General features: G+C 51.1%; 1 protein-coding gene across 3 annotated transcripts in view; it reads left to right on the top strand.

Annotated features, from left to right (window-relative positions):
* TRAF7 (TNF receptor associated factor 7) overlaps positions 1-18,553 on the top strand; it is a 37,008-nt gene that overhangs the window by 15,591 nt on the left and 2,864 nt on the right. For all 3 annotated transcript variants that reach the window (XM_076350856.1, XM_076350858.1, XM_076350859.1), the window contains 14 exons: positions 61-118; positions 1,260-1,351; positions 5,965-6,081; positions 7,415-7,507; positions 9,299-9,332; positions 10,607-10,790; positions 11,513-11,647; positions 12,596-12,813; positions 13,403-13,476; positions 14,531-14,579; positions 15,084-15,211; positions 16,291-16,373; positions 16,784-16,823; positions 17,259-17,375. In XM_076350856.1, coding sequence (XP_076206971.1) covers positions 61-118; positions 1,260-1,351; positions 5,965-6,081; positions 7,415-7,507; positions 9,299-9,332; positions 10,607-10,790; positions 11,513-11,647; positions 12,596-12,813; positions 13,403-13,476; positions 14,531-14,579; positions 15,084-15,211; positions 16,291-16,373; positions 16,784-16,823; positions 17,259-17,375 — 1,422 coding nt within the window. The remainder of the gene's footprint in view (positions 1-60; positions 119-1,259; positions 1,352-5,964; positions 6,082-7,414; positions 7,508-9,298; positions 9,333-10,606; positions 10,791-11,512; positions 11,648-12,595; positions 12,814-13,402; positions 13,477-14,530; positions 14,580-15,083; positions 15,212-16,290; positions 16,374-16,783; positions 16,824-17,258; positions 17,376-18,553) is intronic.

Below are 18,553 nucleotides of genomic sequence, written 5' to 3'. Positions count from 1 at the left end.
GCGAGCCTTTGGGCTGTGCTGCAGTGATACGCGCTGACCTTCATTTTGTCAATGTTTCAGACAAGAATGGAAACAACTTTTGGGCCAGCCTACTCTGCTGTGACAACCATCACAAAGGGTGAGTGTATTTCATGCACAGAGCTCTTCCCCAAAGCACTATGTGTGATTCCTACCACTTTTTGTTGTTGTTTTACAGATCATACAGCTGTTGGGAGAATCACTGTGTTTGTTACAGACAGGTGCTGAGGTGCTGTTTTTAGTATTATGCAGCCCAAATGATATTTAATCATGGCATCTGATCACCAGGCGTGATGGAAATGAGCATGCACAGAAATTTTCTCCCATTAGGCAGACTTGACAGTACCACTGGGAAGCCCTTGCTGAAATTAGGATAGTACAACAGGGTTTGATACAGAGCTCAGTCCCAAATCTTATTTATCTCTGTGACTTCTCACACGTTCATTACCAGCACTGAAAATTCCCATCTTCGCTCTCTGCCTGCCTGTGAGTCACTCTGGACACTTTGGTAAAACCCCCGTGGCCATTTTTAACTCGGACAGGAGGGGGTGCAAGTGTACCCGCTCATGTAAAATTCTTGTGCTTTGTTCCTCAAAGCCCAGCAGGTGAGGAGTCTGAGTCCTGACACGTGGTGTGAATGTAGGAAGAGGTCTGGTTTCATTTTGGAATAAAAATATCCTTACTTTAGTAAAGATAAACTGTGGCACTTGACACTGATTTAGATAAGGAAATTAACATCTGCCCAAGGGAAATGTTTGGATTAGATTTGTACAGGACTCTGGACTCTAGATGTTTTTGGACTCCTGAATATTTAAATTCAAAATTTTATATAAGTCAGTAATATGATCTTTGTACAAATACCTGCAATTTAATTTAGCATGCTTCCCTTGTGCTACAAGAATATCCAAACCTCCCTTGATGGAAGCAATTTTTGTGAGTGACAGAAATATGTGGGAGTATAGTAGTATTTAGTAGTATTTTTGACCTATGGACCTGGTAGAATATTATCTGTGCTCTTTTCTGGGCAAGCTACCTTCAAAGGGCCGCATGCATTTCAGCAAGCTATCGGAGATCAGGATTGTTCTGCCTGCACTGATATGTCCAGGTCAAGAACTGAAGTTGTGGAATCCCTAGTCTTTTCCTTTTTCAAGGAACACTTACAGCTACAGAGACTGACCTGTAGCTCGGAAATGTTACTGAGGAGCCTAAATGCTTGCTTTTTTTTTGTATTTGCTTTAAAGCTGACGGGACCAATACTTTTAAACAGCATCGTCGGACCCCATCCTCCTCCAGCACACTCACCTACTCCCCACGAGATGAGGACGATGGCATGGTAGGTGTTGGCCAGGAGCCCCTCTGCTGACTGGCTTAGCTGATTATATGTCAGGTGAGGGACGTCTGGTGCTCCTCTGGACTTCTCTGCCTCCCTCATCATTCCCATGCACTGCGTTATATCAGAGGCAGATGTCTGCACCAGAGGCAGGAAGCAGAGGCTGATTCTGACCTGGGGCATTAGGCTGGCACTGCTGGTGCTCATTTTCAAACTGCTTCGAAATGGTGTGTGGTTACAAAGCGCAGGAGTTACAAATCCCACAGGTCTACTTGTGAGGGTGTACCTGCCTCCTGATGTGAGCAGTGTGCTCTGGGTCTCCTGAGCTCGGGAGAAAACAGAGCTACTGTCAGCGATGTCTGTGGCTGAGGCTAGTCAGTCTCGATCAGGGTGTGTTGGATGGACCATCCAGCAGCACAGTTGGCCCTGCAGTTATGACTAGAAAATCCATTCCTCTTTCCACCTCCAGATGGGGCCTCTGACCGCAGGGAGCACGTTTGAAACCTGCAGAGTGGGATGTCAGACACCACAGACTATGCTTGGCTCCTGGGGATTACATCATCAGGGTCTTCTCACACAAACCATTCCCATGTCTTGCAATATTTTTGCAGAAAAGCACTTCCCAATTTTGTACCCAGCTTTCTCATTCATCACGCTCACTTCTGAGTAACTTCTTTTTGGGGAATTTAGTGATCCAGCAGGCCTCGGGGCTAGCTGCTTAAAGAGAAATTAAATCAGATAAATCAATCAAGAACAGCAACAGCAAAGCAAACCTCAGTGAATGGACAGATAGCTCTGAGGCCTTGATCTTCTCCTATCACTAGTGCTCCAGCCACATCTCATAACCACAAGCTCCTATTTAGATTTAAGCACGTGAGTATCAAACTCTTCAAATTAAGTAAGTCATTGTAGACTTTGTCAGGTTACGAGACCCAGCTTCCAAGCCAGGGATAAATGGATCGCTGCTGCTGCTGAAGTTAGGCACTGGCAGAGACTGGGGTCAGCAACAGTATGAAGCTACAATACTTCTTAAAATAAATTTGACACCAGATTGCAAAGAGCTTTATTGTCAGCATCCTATAAAATTCCTTCTGTTGCTCAAAGATCTTGCTGTGTTTTATGTGAGCGTGTGTTTGTTTTTTCAAAAAGTCCTTTGAACATTTGCCTCGTGTCCTTGGCAAATGCAACTCTCCATCACATCACTGACCCCATGGTGCTGGGCCACTGTTCCAGGAAGCCGTTGGCTGTCAGCACTGGTCCCGTGGGCTGAGTGCTGTGCTCACTGCACCCTTTTCACGAGCTGTGCAGTTCTCACAGAGCACAGGTGAGGATTTTTCCAGAGGAGCTGGGGACATTACATTTAGCCGTGTCTGATGGAGAAGCTCCCTGACTCCTTTGAAAACTACGGTGTGGCAAACTGAGGTGTGCAGCCAAGAACAGGAGAGATCTCTCCTAGGACCTAGCCTCAGTCCTCTTGGGCAGCCTCAGCCCACCTTCCCTGGAGTGCTAAATATTCTTAAGCAAAAATAGCAAGAGGATTAATGAGTGGTTCAGGAAGCAGCCTGCAGTCCTAGGTGCTACCAAACCAGAAGAGCCACAGCCCTGCTCTGCCTGTTGGTCCAGACAAATTCTCACTAACCCTTTTAGGAAGCTTTGTCAAGAAATAATCTGGGATTTCCCTTCCTCATCGCTAAGTCTTGGCTAAGTTGTCAGCCATCAGAGAGACAGCTGGAGACGAGTCAGAGCCCTCCCGTGACCTCCACCACCCCTTTTTCTTTCTTTTTAAAGCTTCTGCTAATGAAACCAAAAGCAGAGCAGCATGTCCTGCATGCAAGGTAGGGATTATTGGGTGGCTGCTGTCATCTTTCCTGAAAACAGTGCCACAGCTTCCCAGCCTCGCTATGTCTACAGGGAGCAGGAACGAGGACTGTACTAGAGCCTTCATGTGGAGGCTGCTTTTGTAGCTGACATGATGGGAACCGCACCTAAAGATTACAGCTGAGTATCGGGGCAAATGTATACTAATGGATGAAGAGCTGACTGGCTCTCCAAAGTCTCGGTTGTTTAGAGGGAGCTTCACCCCTGAACCAGAGGCTGGACTGAGTTGCCAGCCAGCCACAAGCTATCCGTCTTCCATCAAAAGATGTTTGAGCACCCCATCCTTGGGCTGTTTGAAGATGGACTTGATGTTTAGTGCAGAAATAGCCCTGGCACAGCTGTGGGGAGGTGGGACCCTTCTAACAGATCCTCCCAAATCCAAGCCTGGCCAAAGCAGTGCCACTTGTGCCACCTTGCCCCTGCAGCAGGGCCTGGCAATCCTTGGCTTTGGTGCATATGGGTCCCCCCAACCTGGGCCAATGCCCATAAAGTGGGGGTCCTGTGGTCCTCGCGCTCTGTTATTCTGTTTGCAGCGTAAGAGCACCCTGCAGTCAGTCCCCTTATGCTGGCTGCTCTACGCATGACTAGTGCTGCAAAGCTCAGTCTAAATAGCCAGGCTAGGAGTGGGAAGCAGTGCAGTGACTAACCCTATAGAGCTGAGGTCACTCGCATCTTAACCTTGTTTGCTTGGCAAAAACAAAGGCTGCAGATACCTAGAGGGGCAGTAAATGCCAGCGCACACCTCTGCCATTCAGCATTGTCACTACAGCCCAAGTGGAGTGACCTTTCTCAGCATATCACCTTCCCTCTAGCATAGTTTACGCCAGCATTAGCCCAGCCAGGACACAGGGAGCTGGGCCCGCGGTGTTGCACAAGCCTAGCCAGGCTGTGTCTCTCACCCCTGCCTCCTGGAAGTGCTCCTGGGCTGCAGTCCCCCTCCTCTCCATCTGTGATCCACACAGGATGTTGCTCTTGATAAAACTGCCTCCCTGCAGAGCCTGCCTTTGCTGCCCTGATCTCTGTGTCACCTCCAGAACGGGAACTATGCACAGTCATCCTTGTTATTAAAATAACTTCTGTTACTAGTGGAGGAAAATAATAAAATTAATGGATACACATAAAATTTATTTACCTCGTTATAACCATTCCTCCTCAAGGTTTACATATTTAGCCAATAAAATATGCCTTCTTTAAGAAAAAGAGCTTTATGCTTTGGCTTCTAAGCAGATGCAGCATTTCTGAGCTCCTAGGATCCCAGTATCATAAAAATTAAGAAGCAGAGCAGTGTGAAGAACCAGCAGGATCCTGGTCTGCTCCTCTTCTGCAGCCCAGCAAGGACTGCACTCAGGCTGCAGTATAGTCTGTCTCCGGGGAAGACGGCAGTCTCTGAAGCTCATCTTACATCTTTCGTTGCTGAATTTCCTGACTGCCCCACTGGCCTCTTACATTGCTTTTGTCTGTCCTTGGGTCTGATGTCACACACTTTCACCCAGGGCGAGCACACAAAATGCAGCTCAGGAGGTTCAGATTGAACATGAGGAAAAACTGTTTTGCTCACGAGGTAGTGCAGGACAGGAACCCGGGGCGGCAGAGCCTCATCTGTGCAGCTCTCCCCATTCCAGCTGGGCAGCGCCAGGGCTGACCTGATCCAGGGAGAGTCCCTCTTCAAGTGGGCAGCAGGGCCAGCGATCTCCAGAGCTCCTTCCAGCCAGCACTTCTCAGAGTTTGTGACTGATGTAGGCTACAGTCAAGCCACGCGTAGGTGTGATAGGTGCAGGTGCAGGCAGCCTGGGCGTTGGTCACCTCTTGATGCTAAGCATCTGAAGCTTATGGCTTCATTCTGCCATTTCTTCGTCAGCCCATCCGTTCTGCTCCTTGAAGACTTCTATTGCTTCTCTGCACTCTTTCCAGTCTGCCAGCAGCATCTCTTCCAGAGTAACCCAGCAGCAGCAGCGGCGCTACCGGCTGTTCTAAACCCCCAAATCCAATCACCTCGTGGTCTGAAGAGTCTCCGGTTTCGCTTTGACTCCGAATTGCATCTTGGCTACACGCTGCTGGTTGATATTCCACCCTTAGAGATGCGCTGCTGGTTAATATTCCAGCAGCAGCATTCCCTCAAAGCCAATCCCAAGGCCGCCGTAACCAGTGGGATTTTTCTTGATTGGTGCATGCGATGTCCACTTGGCTCTCCCCTCCCGAGCAGGAAGCGACAAAGCCAGTCTGTTACTGAATTGAATAGAAGGAAGTCTCCACACTTACGCAAAGAAATTTGGCAGAAGTTAGATAGCGAGTGAAACAACAAGTGCTGCTGCAGAGATTATAGAAATTGCAGAAGCTGGTAGCTGTCTCTGGGGGAGATTTACAAAGCTTTCTGTGAAGGATTAATTCTTCCAAACCATTGCTTTGCGGGTGCGCACGGTAAGTATACAAACGAATGCACCTTTGAGAAAGTTAACGTGCTTGGAATTTAGATGTCAGCTTGGTTTAGTAAGTTAAACCTGAATGATGCCTGTCCTGTCTCTGAGCATGGTGCAGTGTTCCCGGCTGCTGGGAAGGGCACACAGCAGCGAGACGTGCTACTTCTGGGGGCCGCTCAATGCAGCTTGGCAGAGTGGATGAACAAATGGAGCAGCTGAGTTTTGTGGAGGGGGGGGGACTGCACTTGAAGTCTGTGCCTAGGGTTTTGGAGCGGGAGGAATTATTTGCAATAACAAGAACTGGTTTTTATCTCTTTGAAGCCTCCAATCAGCACCCCACGCCGCTCCGACTCTGCTATCTCCGTCCGTTCATTGCACTCTGAGTCCAACATGTCCTTGCGCTCAACGTTCTCACTCCATGAGGAAGAGGAGGAGCCAGTAGGTATTTGGGATTGTCTGAAGGAGCAGTATTAGGAAGTTCAGTGTCAAAAGAGTAACTTAGTGGACTCTTGTGAGTACATAGAGCTGTCATGGGCAGATTTTCGTGATGTCTGGCAACTAAAAGCCTGGCTGTCAGGACTCCTGGTTTTAATTTTGTTTCCACCACTGACTTCTGCAAGTTACTTTGCTTCCTTGTGTACCATTTCCCCATATGTAAAGAGGGGACGATAGTGAGGCTTTTCTGCTTCTCAGGAAAAGTGTAAGTCTTTGCAAAGTCGTGTGTGATTCCCTGGCTCTGCTGCAGAGCAGTAGGAGGTTGCAAGTCTTTAGGCTGGTGGTCTAGCCCCAGGCAGCAAGACTAATACAATTCCCCACCGATTCGGAGCCCCATCCTGCATTTAGGGCTGCGTGGCACCCCACTGACTTGATTGTAAGCCCCAGGAGGGTGCAAGAAATTGTCCACATGTGACTTTTGTTGGGGGAGGACACTTTTAAGCTGAGCTTAGCTTGTGACCCAGTAACTAACCCCACACTGGGTGCATAAAAGGTCAGGCGGCATTTTGCCACAGATCTGGGATAAAAGTGTGTGTTTCATATTTAGGAACCCAGGGGGTTGTGTTTGCAGTTCTGAGAGCAGCGCAGGATGAAAAGACAGACCGAACTGCAGTGATTGATTTGAAACGCTCTGAAATGTGAAGCCCTGCTCTGGCGTGGAGTGGAGAGCTGTGCTGCTCCAGGAGGACGTGCTCAGAGCCCGCGCTCCGGCAGCCCTAGTTGGTAAACAAAACTGGAGAGATGGGCCCATTGCAGCAGAAACAATATTGTTTCTGCTTCACAAGGGAATGAAAGAGCCCTTCCTTCAGGATGTTTCAAAAATACAAACGGGCAAGCTGTTTTAAAATTGCTTTTAAACTTCAGGCTTAGTATGGGGGACATTTTTGACAACGCACTGTTCAGTCCAACCAAGCAAAAAGTACCAGACAGTGCAGCTCATGCAGTTCTGGTGACTTGAGTCACTCTGGCAAAGAAGTTGGTCTGTGCAGTTTGCTGTTGGGTCCTGATCCTGCCACGTGCTGGTGGCCCCCAGTCTGTGATGAGCTGAGGGTCTCCAGGCATTCCCAACTTCATTCTTCCCCTACCTCTTACATACTGGAGGTCAGCAGATCCAGACAAAAATTTATTTCGAGATAATGAAACCCTTAGCATGCCCTGTGCCCCAGGCTCCCCAAGGCTTACAGCTGAAGAGTTGTTTTGTTCCTTCTGCAGAGCTGGAGGCTCTTGCCTTTGGACTAATCCTTGTGCTCTCTCTGTCCCTTTCTCTCCTGTTCAGGAGCCACTGGTGTTTGCTGAACAACCGTCCGTGAAGCTGTGCTGCCAGCTGTGCTGTAGTGTGTTTAAGGATCCAGTCATCACAACCTGTGGGGTAAGGCAGTACTCTTCCAAATCATGAGCATGGGCTCCACAGATGTCCTATGTGACCTATAGCGAAGCCCTGACTGTCCCCAGTGACTGTCCCCAGTGACTGTCAGCCTGAGTGAGCAAAGATGAGGCAGCCCCTGACTGGGAAAGCCAGGCCAGTATAGGAGCAGAGATGCTGATGGACATGTGTTAGATTTCCCCACAAGGCAGCTCTGAACCAGTCTGCAGTGGGGTGTGCAGGGCACTCTGCAGTTAGCCGGAGAAGCCTGGGGGTTGCTTAAAATTGGGCTGCTTTTCCCAGGAGAGCTGTACTGTCAACCTCCCTACCCTGGCCACATTCAGTCTGCTTGGTGTGGCTTCAGTGAGGTCTAAAACTCATCGTTCCCTGTCCTGAAGGGCTCTGCAGAGTGCTGCTGCCTCCTGGGCACCCCAGGAACGGCTGCTCTTCAGTTGTGAAGAAAGTGTTTCTTATAAAACAAGAATGGCTTGAAGCTTCATTTAGTTAATGCTTGCAAAGGGATTTGATGTCCTCTAATGAAAGGCACAGAGTATTATGAATATTCTTCTGTATTCCATTTTACCGGGATTTAATAGAAACTGTATATTATTACTGCTTCTGTGCTACATTGTGAAGAAAGATGGCTTTGTGACAGGCTCTCTAATGCTTCTGATATGCTTCTGATTGCTAGGATGGAGCTGTAGCAACAAAAGCAGAGAGCAGGATTGTTTATTGCAGTGAAGGTGCTATCCCCAAAGGTGTTGGAAGTTGGTGCAGTTTCGCTGCACCATTTCAGTAAGCAGCTCTTCATGGAGACACTGAGATTTACTGGTTAATATAGAAAGAAAAAAATCTGCTGCAGGAAGCGGACTGGCTTCATTTGCAGTCCTGGTTTGGCAGCTCTGGAGAGAGCATCATGCAGCTGTGCAGGGCAGGAAAAGGCCGCGTGAGCAGGGCAGCAGATAACAGCTCTGAAGAGTGACTTGCAGCCTCTCCAGCGCTGCTGCCAAGCGCTGGCCCTGTGGCGGGGGAATGCGGCTGAGGAGGCTCCAGGGAACCCACGGGGCAAGTTCAGGACCAGTAAAATGCTGCAGCCTTTGTTCTTCTCTTTATATTCATTAGCATGTTAGATTGAATTTGCTACTTTATCAAGTTAAATTGTTACCGTACATTTCTGCTGTGAGAACAGAGAGATAGAGAGCTATTTAAAGTGGCAAAATTTACAGTGCATTTAATGGGCTTACAAACCAGCTGTCCCATCCACCGGACAGCAGGACAGCTTCAGCTACGTTAGAAGAGCTACAGAGGGTTATATGTGATGGGCTGACTGGCCAAGGACAGGGAGAGGCCAGAATTCCCCTTAGTGTTCCCCTTGAGGACTTCTCAGGGAAATGAGAGGAATGACATGGACTAAGTGGAGGGTGAAGAAGAGAAAACCGCATGCAGACTTGGAGGGTAGGAGTATGAGAGTGTGGCAGAACACGTCTGTGGCTTTGGCTTGCACAGTGATCATGGCCTAATCTTGAACAGGGCAGAACCCTCAAAGCTTCAAACCATGCGCTTAATATTTCTCAAGAACAGGACCTGTGTTGCACTCTTAGCTGCCTGAGCAAGCAGCTGGTTTTTGCCCTGTGGTGCAGACTCAAGAGCGTGCTGAGCTATAAAGCAGGCAGAACAGCTGCTGAGGCCCCTGTGCCACAGGCTTTGGTATCTCCCACCTTTCCCATCGTTAGCCACAGGGAATAATTTGTCCGATATTGTTTACGCTGACACTGCTGTTCCTCTTTGTCTCCACAGCACACATTTTGTAGAAGATGTGCCTTAACATCTGGTGAGTACAGTTCTTCTGTGATGCAGCCAAAACGCTGTTATTTTCTGGTTTGTTTGCTTTCACTTAAAAAGAAACCCACAGAAAGATGTCTGAAGGGCTTAAAACAAGCTGTCAGTCACAGGCTGCCACTGCAGCAGTGAGGGGCTGGGGCACGGGTGGCTGTGCAGCTCGGAGCTCTGATGGTACGCGCTGTAGCATGGGCACTAGAGGGCTAGGCCCAGCTCTTGGGCACAGGATGTTCTCAAATCCTGGAATATGCAATGGATAATCCCAGGATAATACATGTCTCGCCTAGAGCTGACCCATTGATTTCAGACAGAAAGCTTTCTGTGGCTGCCTGTCTAAGGAACAGGGGGGCCGCGTTTGGCAGAGACCCACCAAACCTCTCCTCCCCCATCCCGTTAGTGCCAGCTCTCTGGCCGCTGACTGAGCCCGTGCACAGCGGCACACAGAGCTGCTTTAGCTCACCCAGCTCTTCCAGAAACCCGGTGGAGCCCAAGTGTCTGGCTGCTGGCCTGGCCTAACCAGCTCCCGCTTGGTTTGGACTCTGCGCTACAAAATGGACTTTATTTGGCACGAGCCTGTGCCCCTCTTGGAAAGCCGTTGTTCGCACAAAGCCAAGCCATTCGTATTACCAGAACAGCAAGCCCTGAGGAGGCTCCCTGGGGAGTCCAGCAAAACAGCAGCTCTTTCTGCCTTAAGATGTTCATCTTCCACATGTGAGGGGTCCCTCTGCTTTGCATGCTAACCCTCTGTCACCATGTTGTGCTATATCTATCCCAACCAACAGATTTGTAGCAAAAGGCTTTGCAGGTGCAATCTCGAGTTGCTCGGTTTTGCTCCTGCCCTCAAAGCTCGTGTCTTTGCTTCACTGCAGCATCCCTGGCCTGCAGTGCCCCACTGGCAGCAGAGGAGCTGAGCCCCAGGCCTGGGTGGGGGAATGGGTTATGTATGGGGCATCTGCCGATTTGTGGTCACTGCCTGTGAATACTCTCACACTTCGGCAAGCACAAGGTAGTCTGAATTAGTGTGGCCTTCTTTCATTGGCAGCTAGCTCAAATTAGCATGGATTAATATAAACTGTAACTTTTTACCAAGCCCCAAGACAAACCAGAGATAGTGGCTTGCAGACCTTGTGTGAATATTCATGGCTCGTTCCATTGCCACCCGTCTGGGAGTTGGCCATCTTGGCCAGAGAAGGCAAAAAATTAAAATCTCCTGCAGTGTCTCAGCCCTTGCTGACTGTCTCTCTCTTTTGCTTCCCCACCTGGCAGAGAAGTGCCCCGTGGACAATGCCAAACTGACTGTAGTGGTTAACAACATTGCGGTGGCTGAGCAGATCGGGGAGCTCTTCATTCACTGCAAGTATGGCTGCCGGCCTGCAGCCAGCAGCAAGCCCGCTGCCTTCGAGGTGGACCCCCGTGGATGTCCGTTTACAATTAAACTGAGTGCCAGGAAGTAAGTGGCTTGTTACCAGCGTGCAGCCTCTCCAGGGAAAGGGCTCCACCACCAGCAATCTGCTGTCGTATCTGAGCTGCCCTGCGGCTCCTGGGGACAGCGCAGCTCCCACCAGCAGTGCCCTGCTGGGGCGTGCAGGGGTGTGGGAATGGGCAGGGTGACTTGAGGGGACAGTTCTTTCCACTATGTCTCAGTCTTAGGATGATGGCAGATGGGCTGATCTCGGGGAAAGGATGCTGTTCTCTGCTCCCAGCTTACCTGAGTGTCTCAGCATCGGGACAGGGGATACACTGTGAAAACAGCCACCTCACATCTGGGGTGAAACACTGTGGCTATGGTCAAGCAGAGACCTCGGGATTCTTTTTGTAAAAGGAGTTATCCTAGTTATATCCTAGGAATCTGAAATCTGTCTCCCTCTCCATCCTAAATGCATTCACTGTCTTCCCTATCACCTGGCCATTGGCTGTTGTTGATAGCTGCCTGAAGGCTCAGCCGATCAGCTGCAGAAGGAGATGTTCCCTGCATAAACGTGGCCTACTATTACGCTCAACTTACTGGCCAAATGAGAATTTAAAGCTGTAATTGCAGTCTTAGAGCAGGTGGCTTTCGATCACCTGACAGTCTCACAGGGCTGGTTTGCTCCTTTCCTGACGATCTGTGTTGTTTCCATTAATTTTTGCTTATCGCTGATTTTCCCTCCTTTTGCTTCTCTCCATGGGCAGAGATCATGAAAGCAGCTGTGATTACAGGCCGGTTCGCTGCCCCAATAACCCCAGCTGCCCACCTCTCCTGAAAATGAACCTGGAGGCACATCTGAAAGAGTGCGAGCACATAAAATGTCCCCACTCCAAATACGGGTAAGGAGCTGGTGCTTTTTAGTGGGAAGGATGCACTGAGCTCATTTCTGAGCTGCTTTTTGGCTACTGCAGCCTTGGGATAGCCCCATGGGCTCTGAGCAGCTCTACCTGGTGCTGTGCACTGGCCTGAGACTGAGATCAGGCTTGCAGGGCTTGCAGAAGGCAGCCCCCGAGCCTCCTGTTGAGAACGGGCGGGTCACGCTGCACAGCTGTAAGCCCTGCTTGCAGCCGAGGAGGAGGCTGAGGTGCGTAGGCAGAAGAACCAGCTGGAGGAGAGTCAGAGCAGTGGATGTGGCCAGAGCCACGCAGGGAGGAGGATGAGTACAAGAGTAATGCAAGCACCGTAGCAGTGTCTTTCAAACCAGTCCCAGGGCAAGGGAAGTGCTGATGAGCCTCGGAGGGTTGATTGTCACCTGAACAGGAGTGCAGCCTGGGCTGGGGGTTCCCTGCAGGATGCACAGCTAAGGTTACTGTTGCAGGAAGAGATGTCTTGGCAGAAGCAGAGCAAGGCAAGTCCTGACAGAGCAGCCCTGACTCCTTGCCACGCTGCAGGCCCAAGTCAGCACCTGCTGAGGTCAGCTGCACTTTTTTCCATTGGTTTTGATGGCTCTTAGATCGGGCTCCTGGTGAGCACATGAACTGACACCACATTCTGTCTCTTGCCCAAGATGTGCTTTTCCTTGCAACTACCTAGACAGACAGACAGACAGACAGTTCAGTTTGGGGCCAATGCCCTGGCCAGAAGAATGGCAGCTGCTTGGCCTCTATGTTGCCCTGCAGTTGCCTGCACCCAGCAGGATGGTGAACCACAGTACCATTGCTCCTGGTAGGAGGAGCAGAACAGCTGGGGACCCACACAGGCCTCAGACCTCCCTCTCAGGAACCAGCTGAGCAAGGAGGTCTCCAGTGTGACCCCTGCTCCAGCCAGCATCTGCCTTCCCCTTGTAGGTGTACATTCATAGGAAATCAAGACACTTATGAGACCCACTTGGAGACGTGCAAGTTCGAGGGTCTGAAGGAGTTCCTGCAGCAGACAGATGATCGCTTCCATGAGATGCAGGTGGCAATGGCCCAGAAGGACCAGGAAATTGCCTTCCTGCGCTCCATGCTGGGGAAGCTCTCAGAGAAAATCGACCAGCTGGAGAAGAACCTGGAGCTCAAGTTTGGTGAGTCTGCACCGGACAAGCTCTGTGGTCAGAGCTGTAGGGACAGGGCAGCTCTTTGTTAGGATGGTGCATTACAGGATTCATTCCATGTTTAAAACTGGTGCTGAGCAGGTTTCAGGAGGTTCAGGTATTCCTTGCAGAGGAACAAATAGGGGTCCCATCAACTCCTCTGCTGCCATCATGGGACCTAATCCTGCAGTCACCGATCACATGGCAAGTCCTAGAAATGTCTGCAGGCAGCTACCCCCTTTCTCCTGTGACTTTTTCCTGTGCAGTCCATGGGCACAGGCCCCCATAAAAATCAGTGAGTCAAATAGCCAACAATGCAGCCATCCTGGAGCGAGCATGGTTCCCGGACACCTTTGCTGTGCCCAGCCCTGTCTTGCCTCTGAAATTTGTTGGGTCTTCAGCATCCAAGTACAATTTGCATTTGAGTAGCAGACACCCTCCTGCTTTTCCCTGCTGATAACAGCAGTGGGTTCTCCTCCCTCCGTGTTCAGAGGTTAGGTGGCAGCGGGTGTCCTCTGCCTGTTCCCCTGGATGCCGTTACTGACTCTGCAGTGACTATGGGCCTGTCCATCTCTCGTAGATGTGCTGGACGAGAACCAGAGCAAGCTGAGCGAGGACTTGATGGAGTTCCGCAGGGACGCCTCCATGCTGAACGTGAGGAGGGGGCCGGGCCCTGGGGCTGAAAAGGGATTGCATGCAGTTAGCTCTGCTACTAGTTAGGCTTCTCCTGCAGTGGGGGGAGTCTTTCAGGTTCCCTCCTGCTTGCTGACTCTGCTTACCCCAGGTTCGGTTTGCTTTTACTGCAGCTGGGGTCTGGGTGAAGGTTTCCTCTAGGCTGAGTTAAGGGCAACTCAGTGAGCACATTCTGGTCACTGCCTCTGAGCTGCTGTTTTACCTGTTCCTGCTGTCTTTTCTCAGCCTGTTGCTGCTCTTGAAATGTGTTACCAGAGGAAGGGACCCCTGCAGCAAGGAGAGAGCCCTCTGCTCCAAAGCCTGGGCACTCCTGTACCTTTTATACTAGCCAGGGACAGTATGCCCTTCTCCCTGCCTGCAGAGAAAGCAGGAAGATAAGCAGATCCCTGCTAACAAGCTGGGAGTGAGAGCTGTCTCATGATTTTGGACATTATTCAAGCACTGATGTTAGGTAGACATTCCTCCCTAGTTCAGGCAGACTGCATCCCACTGGATGTACTGATTAGGAGGAGCTCACCCTGGTTTACCTAAGCATACTGATGAAGAGGGTCCCCCTGGATGCAGTAGGGACCGGGCCGTGGAGAAGACTGCAAAGAGACCTTCCCATTCTTCTCCAGCAAGGTGGGCTTCAAGATCCCAGCTGAGCAAGCAGTCCCCATAAGCGATTTGGTTATTTTTAGCAATCTGGTGAATGGCAGAGCAAGGACAGTATATTCTGAAAGGTATTTCTGTGCCTGCCTGAATACTGAGGAGTTTAGTGAGTTCTGAGATGCTGTCAGAGCCCCGTGGTCTCTGGAGGGAGGTGACAGAGGGAGGGACGTGTGCAGTCCTAGAGCAGGAGACCCCCGATCAGAGAATGAGTCAGCTGCTGAGGGAGGGCCTTCACAGGGAGTCAAGACCTGTCCAAAGGCAAGAGTGGTTTTAGCAGTGGAGGGGGACAGTCTTGGAGCCATGCCCAGAAGGGCAGGCTGGTCTTGATGGCTGTGCAGCTTATGCAGCTTGTTCTGTTTTTCAGGATGAACTCTCCCACATTAATGCTCGGCTCAACATGGGCATCCTTGGATGTGAGTATGCATGTGGTTTTCATCCTCTCGGGCTGGGTTTGGGTTGATGGCCCAGTGAGCCCTTTTAGGCATGGTCACAGTTGTCTCTGGGTGCAGCAGTGATTTGTTCACAGGATCACCACTGCTGCAGGAAGAAAATACTGGTGGGAGAGTTTGCCAGAAGCACTGGCTGAAGGGGAACTCACAGTGCTGCAGGGTAATTAGCTGCTGGGGGAGATGTCAAGTGGACTCTGCATCTCTGGCCTCCCTAGGTCCAGCCCGGGAGTTGCATTAGGGAAACGAGTCCTGGGGCTCAAAGCAATGATAAGTCAATGAGCTGTAAGGGTGGGACATGAGACCCTCCAGCCAGACTGGGAGGGTCTCACGGTTCCTTCTGGCCTGGAACAACGTGAAGTGCAAGGAGGACCTGCCGGGCCAGTGCAGGGAGCTCTGTCTCCTCCAAACTCACTGTGACATGGCGCAGCACCATTCTCCCACCTCTCACCTGCCCTCTTGTTTCTGTAGCCTATGATCCTCAACAGATCTTCAAGTGCAAGGGGACCTTTGTGGGACACCAGGGCCCTGTCTGGTGTTTGTGCGTTTACTCCATAGGAGACCTGCTCTTCAGTGGCTCTTCAGACAAAACCATTAAGGTAAGAGCTTGCTTCTTCTGTGTATCTTCTGCATTTGTAAATGTGCTTCAGGTGGGACAGAAGCTGGGTTGCAGTTTGTGGGGTGGGGGGATATCACTTCCCAAAGTTTCTCCCAAAGAATCTTAAATGATTCTTTGCAGTTACAGTTGGGCAAAATTCTCTGCGAGGAAATGTTACGTGATAGTGAAATGGAGAGACAATTAGTGTTTTTTGCAAAGCCCTGATTAGAATCTCATTCCTGCTGCTCCTGGTTGTGCTTTATATGGTGTTTAGGGCATCCAAGCCTATTTTGGCTTCTGATTTTATTTTCCCTTGTTATAAAAAATCATCTTAGAAAAAAACATTTTCCCCTGATCAAATGTGTCCTTTTTCCATTTTATGGCATGTTTGTTTTTCTTTGTCCTGTTTTCAGTAACTCAAACTGACAGCACTGCTCCAGTGCAACCTAAACAACAGTTCCCAATGTCACCGTGGTGGCTGCTGGTGGCTGCTGGGCTGGGGAGCCACGCGGGCTGCCGCGACTAGCCCTGCCAGGAGCAGAGCTTTGGTTTAGTTTCTTTGAGTGATAGCAAGAGCCGCATGGAAGAAAATGGACATTGCTGTACTTTATTGAAAGAAAACAGCTTTCTCCCCTGTCCTGGCTGCTCTGGGCACCACATTCCCGTGTTCCCTCTCTTGAGAGAGCGGTGTGTGCTCAGTGGGGAAAACCTTTGCAGTGGCAGAGGAGCCTGTGCTGTGCCATTGGAGCCCTAGGATGGGGTGTGAATTGCTAAAGCAGGAGCCCGAGAGCTGCTTCTCTGGTTCAGTGTGTTGTGTTGGCCCAGGCTGTGAAAGGCAGCGCTGGAGAGGGCTGATGCGTGCTGCTGTCCAGTGTCTCATTAACTTCAACCTGACCCTTTGCAGTAAATTTCCTTTCCTAGACAGGCTTATCTCTGCCTGGGAGCCCGGAAGGCAGGTGTCCAGGTGACAGTCTGTTTCCTCGTTTCGGTGCTTTTGTGGCTTTGCTCACATCCTGCCCGGGTCCCCAGCTGCTCTGTCTGCCGGCGTGTGACCTGCTGCTGACTTGTGTTTCCTGTTAGGTGTGGGATACCTGTACCACATACAAGTGCCAAAAGACCTTGGAGGGTCACGATGGAATTGTACTGGCTCTCTGCATCCAGGGGTGAGTGGAGAGGGACACCTGCCCCTGCAGGAGAGCACTGGGGCTCCTGAGCATGCCCTTACCATTCCCGTCCTCAGTCCTGCACGTGCCAAGATCGTGTATGAGAGGCACATCTTGCCTCTTTGCTCTTTAAAAATCGACAAAGCATGTATCTCTTTGGCCTCCCCTGCTGTCCTGGCTTCCTTCCCTGGTCACCAGTGGGGTGCCTGGCCTCCTGCTCAAAGGGCCAATCCAGGCTGGCCTCCTCACGAGACCTGGGCTCCGCTCCCGGGGTTGGTGTGTTTAGTCTTGGCCCAGTGAGGCTGTGGGACTGCAGCTCCTCGCCCAGCACGGTGCCTGGGAATGAGCTGGGACCCTGCACTCGTTGCTCTCCCTCGCTGACCTCCTTTTGTTTTCTGGTGACATTACAGGAACAAGCTGTACAGCGGCTCTGCTGACTGCACCATTATTGTGAGTACCCAGGACCCCTGCTCCGCTTTGCGGTTGGGATGGGAGATCTACAGGCCAGCCCCAGGCTATTGTAGAGCAGGGACCTGCATCCTTTTTTCTATAAGGCTCTTCAGCTGCCAGTGGTGTAAGACTGATAACCCGTGTGTGCTTTATCCACTGCCTTCAGCCAAGTTACTCGTGGGTTGGATTTGGGGTGTTTCCTGCAGGCTGGATTTCCCACTCCCGGCTCCTGCGTGGGGAGCAGGAGGCTGGTGCTCTTGAGCTGGGGCTGCGTGGTCAGTCCTGATCAAGCCAGGACAGCGGCTCGTACAAGTGCCCGGTCCTGCCTGTGGTTTTGCCTGCGTGCGATTGCCTTCCTTCAGAGGCAAAGAGGAAGGGCTTCAGCACAAGGGGCCTGCCCCTGCCCCTGACGGGCGCTGCTCTTCTCCTTTGCAGGTCTGGGATATTCAAAACCTGCAGAAGGTGAACACGATCCGAGCACATGACAATCCTGTTTGCACTTTGGTCTCCTCGCACAACATGCTGTTCAGCGGCTCTCTCAAAGCCATCAAGGTAGAGCTCTGGGGTGGCTTCTCTTGGTCTGGTTGGGGACTGATGGTACAAACTGTCAGGCAGCAGTGTCCAAGCAGGAAGAAAGTGGCATTTTGGTCTGTAGGTGACCTTGTTACTACGCTCTCCTGAGCCACAGAGAAGCACAGCTACACAGAGCAGCCAGCACTGCAGAGGTTTAGCCCATGCTCTGTGCTGAAGTCAAAGATGCTCTGGGACCTGGCTGAAAAAACAACTTTTGTTTCTTCTAACTCTGTAAACCTGAGGCTGCGGGAGGAGTATCTTGGCAGTTCCTGAGTGTGTGTGTCCTTGGGCCCCCAACAGACCTACTCAGACCATTGGGAATTGTGTCTGGGTTCCAAAATTGGCTGGGGATTCAGGCTGCCTGTTTTGAAAGCCCCTCCAAAGGATCTTGAATCTGCATTCTTTACCTAAAGCATGCAGAAATCAGGGAACAGCTTTGCAAGTTGCCCTTTAAAGCCTTGGCTGGATTCCCATGGTTCTGTTTCCAGCTCCTGGTGAGACGGCTTATGGGACCATCCATCTGTAAGAGGGCGCATGCTCTTTTCTTTATCTGGGGCCTGGAGTGGTTCAGCTATCTAGAGAGCGCTCGGGGCTGGAGGAGCAGTGAGACAGCACTAAGCAGAAGGAGAACTTGGGGCCTTTTGTTTTTGTCGTCCCCAGCCACTTTCTGCCAGATGAGCCGAGCAGGCCAGTAGTGCTGCTTGGAGCGGCGGGGTGAGATCCGTCGATCCCTGCGTGCTGGGGGCTTCGGCCAGGGTTTCCCAGGAGCTGTGGGAATGGAGCTTTGTGGGGACAGGCTGGGAGTGGAAGTCCAGAGCAGTTCTTTACTGTAGATTTGGTTTAGGTTTTTCAAGCCCACGGCTCTGCTAGGGAAGGGTCTCTGCCAGTGATAATGCAGGCTCCAAGCGAGCTCTCCCAGGCCCTCAGGGAACATGCCTATTCAGCATAGTTATTGTGTGTTTTATCTGCAAGTCAGTGGGTTCAGGCGATTCCCATGGGGCAGGAGAGCCAGCGCGAGGTTCCCCTACAAGGCTGGTAGGGCCTTGTGCTGGCTGGCTGGGCAGGGGTGGGCAGCGCCTGGCCCCCGAGCTAGAGGCTGACCTGTTCTGCCCCGTCACTGCCCAGTCCCACTGAGACTCTCCGTGTGTGTGTGTTTG

The sequence above is a fragment of the Aptenodytes patagonicus genome, chromosome 13, assembly GCF_965638725.1.
Source record: "Aptenodytes patagonicus chromosome 13, bAptPat1.pri.cur, whole genome shotgun sequence".
NCBI classification, from domain to species: Eukaryota; Metazoa; Chordata; class Aves; order Sphenisciformes; family Spheniscidae; genus Aptenodytes; species Aptenodytes patagonicus.
The sequence above is the reverse complement of the archived record's forward strand: the minus strand, read 5'-3'. Positions and strand labels throughout refer to the sequence as shown.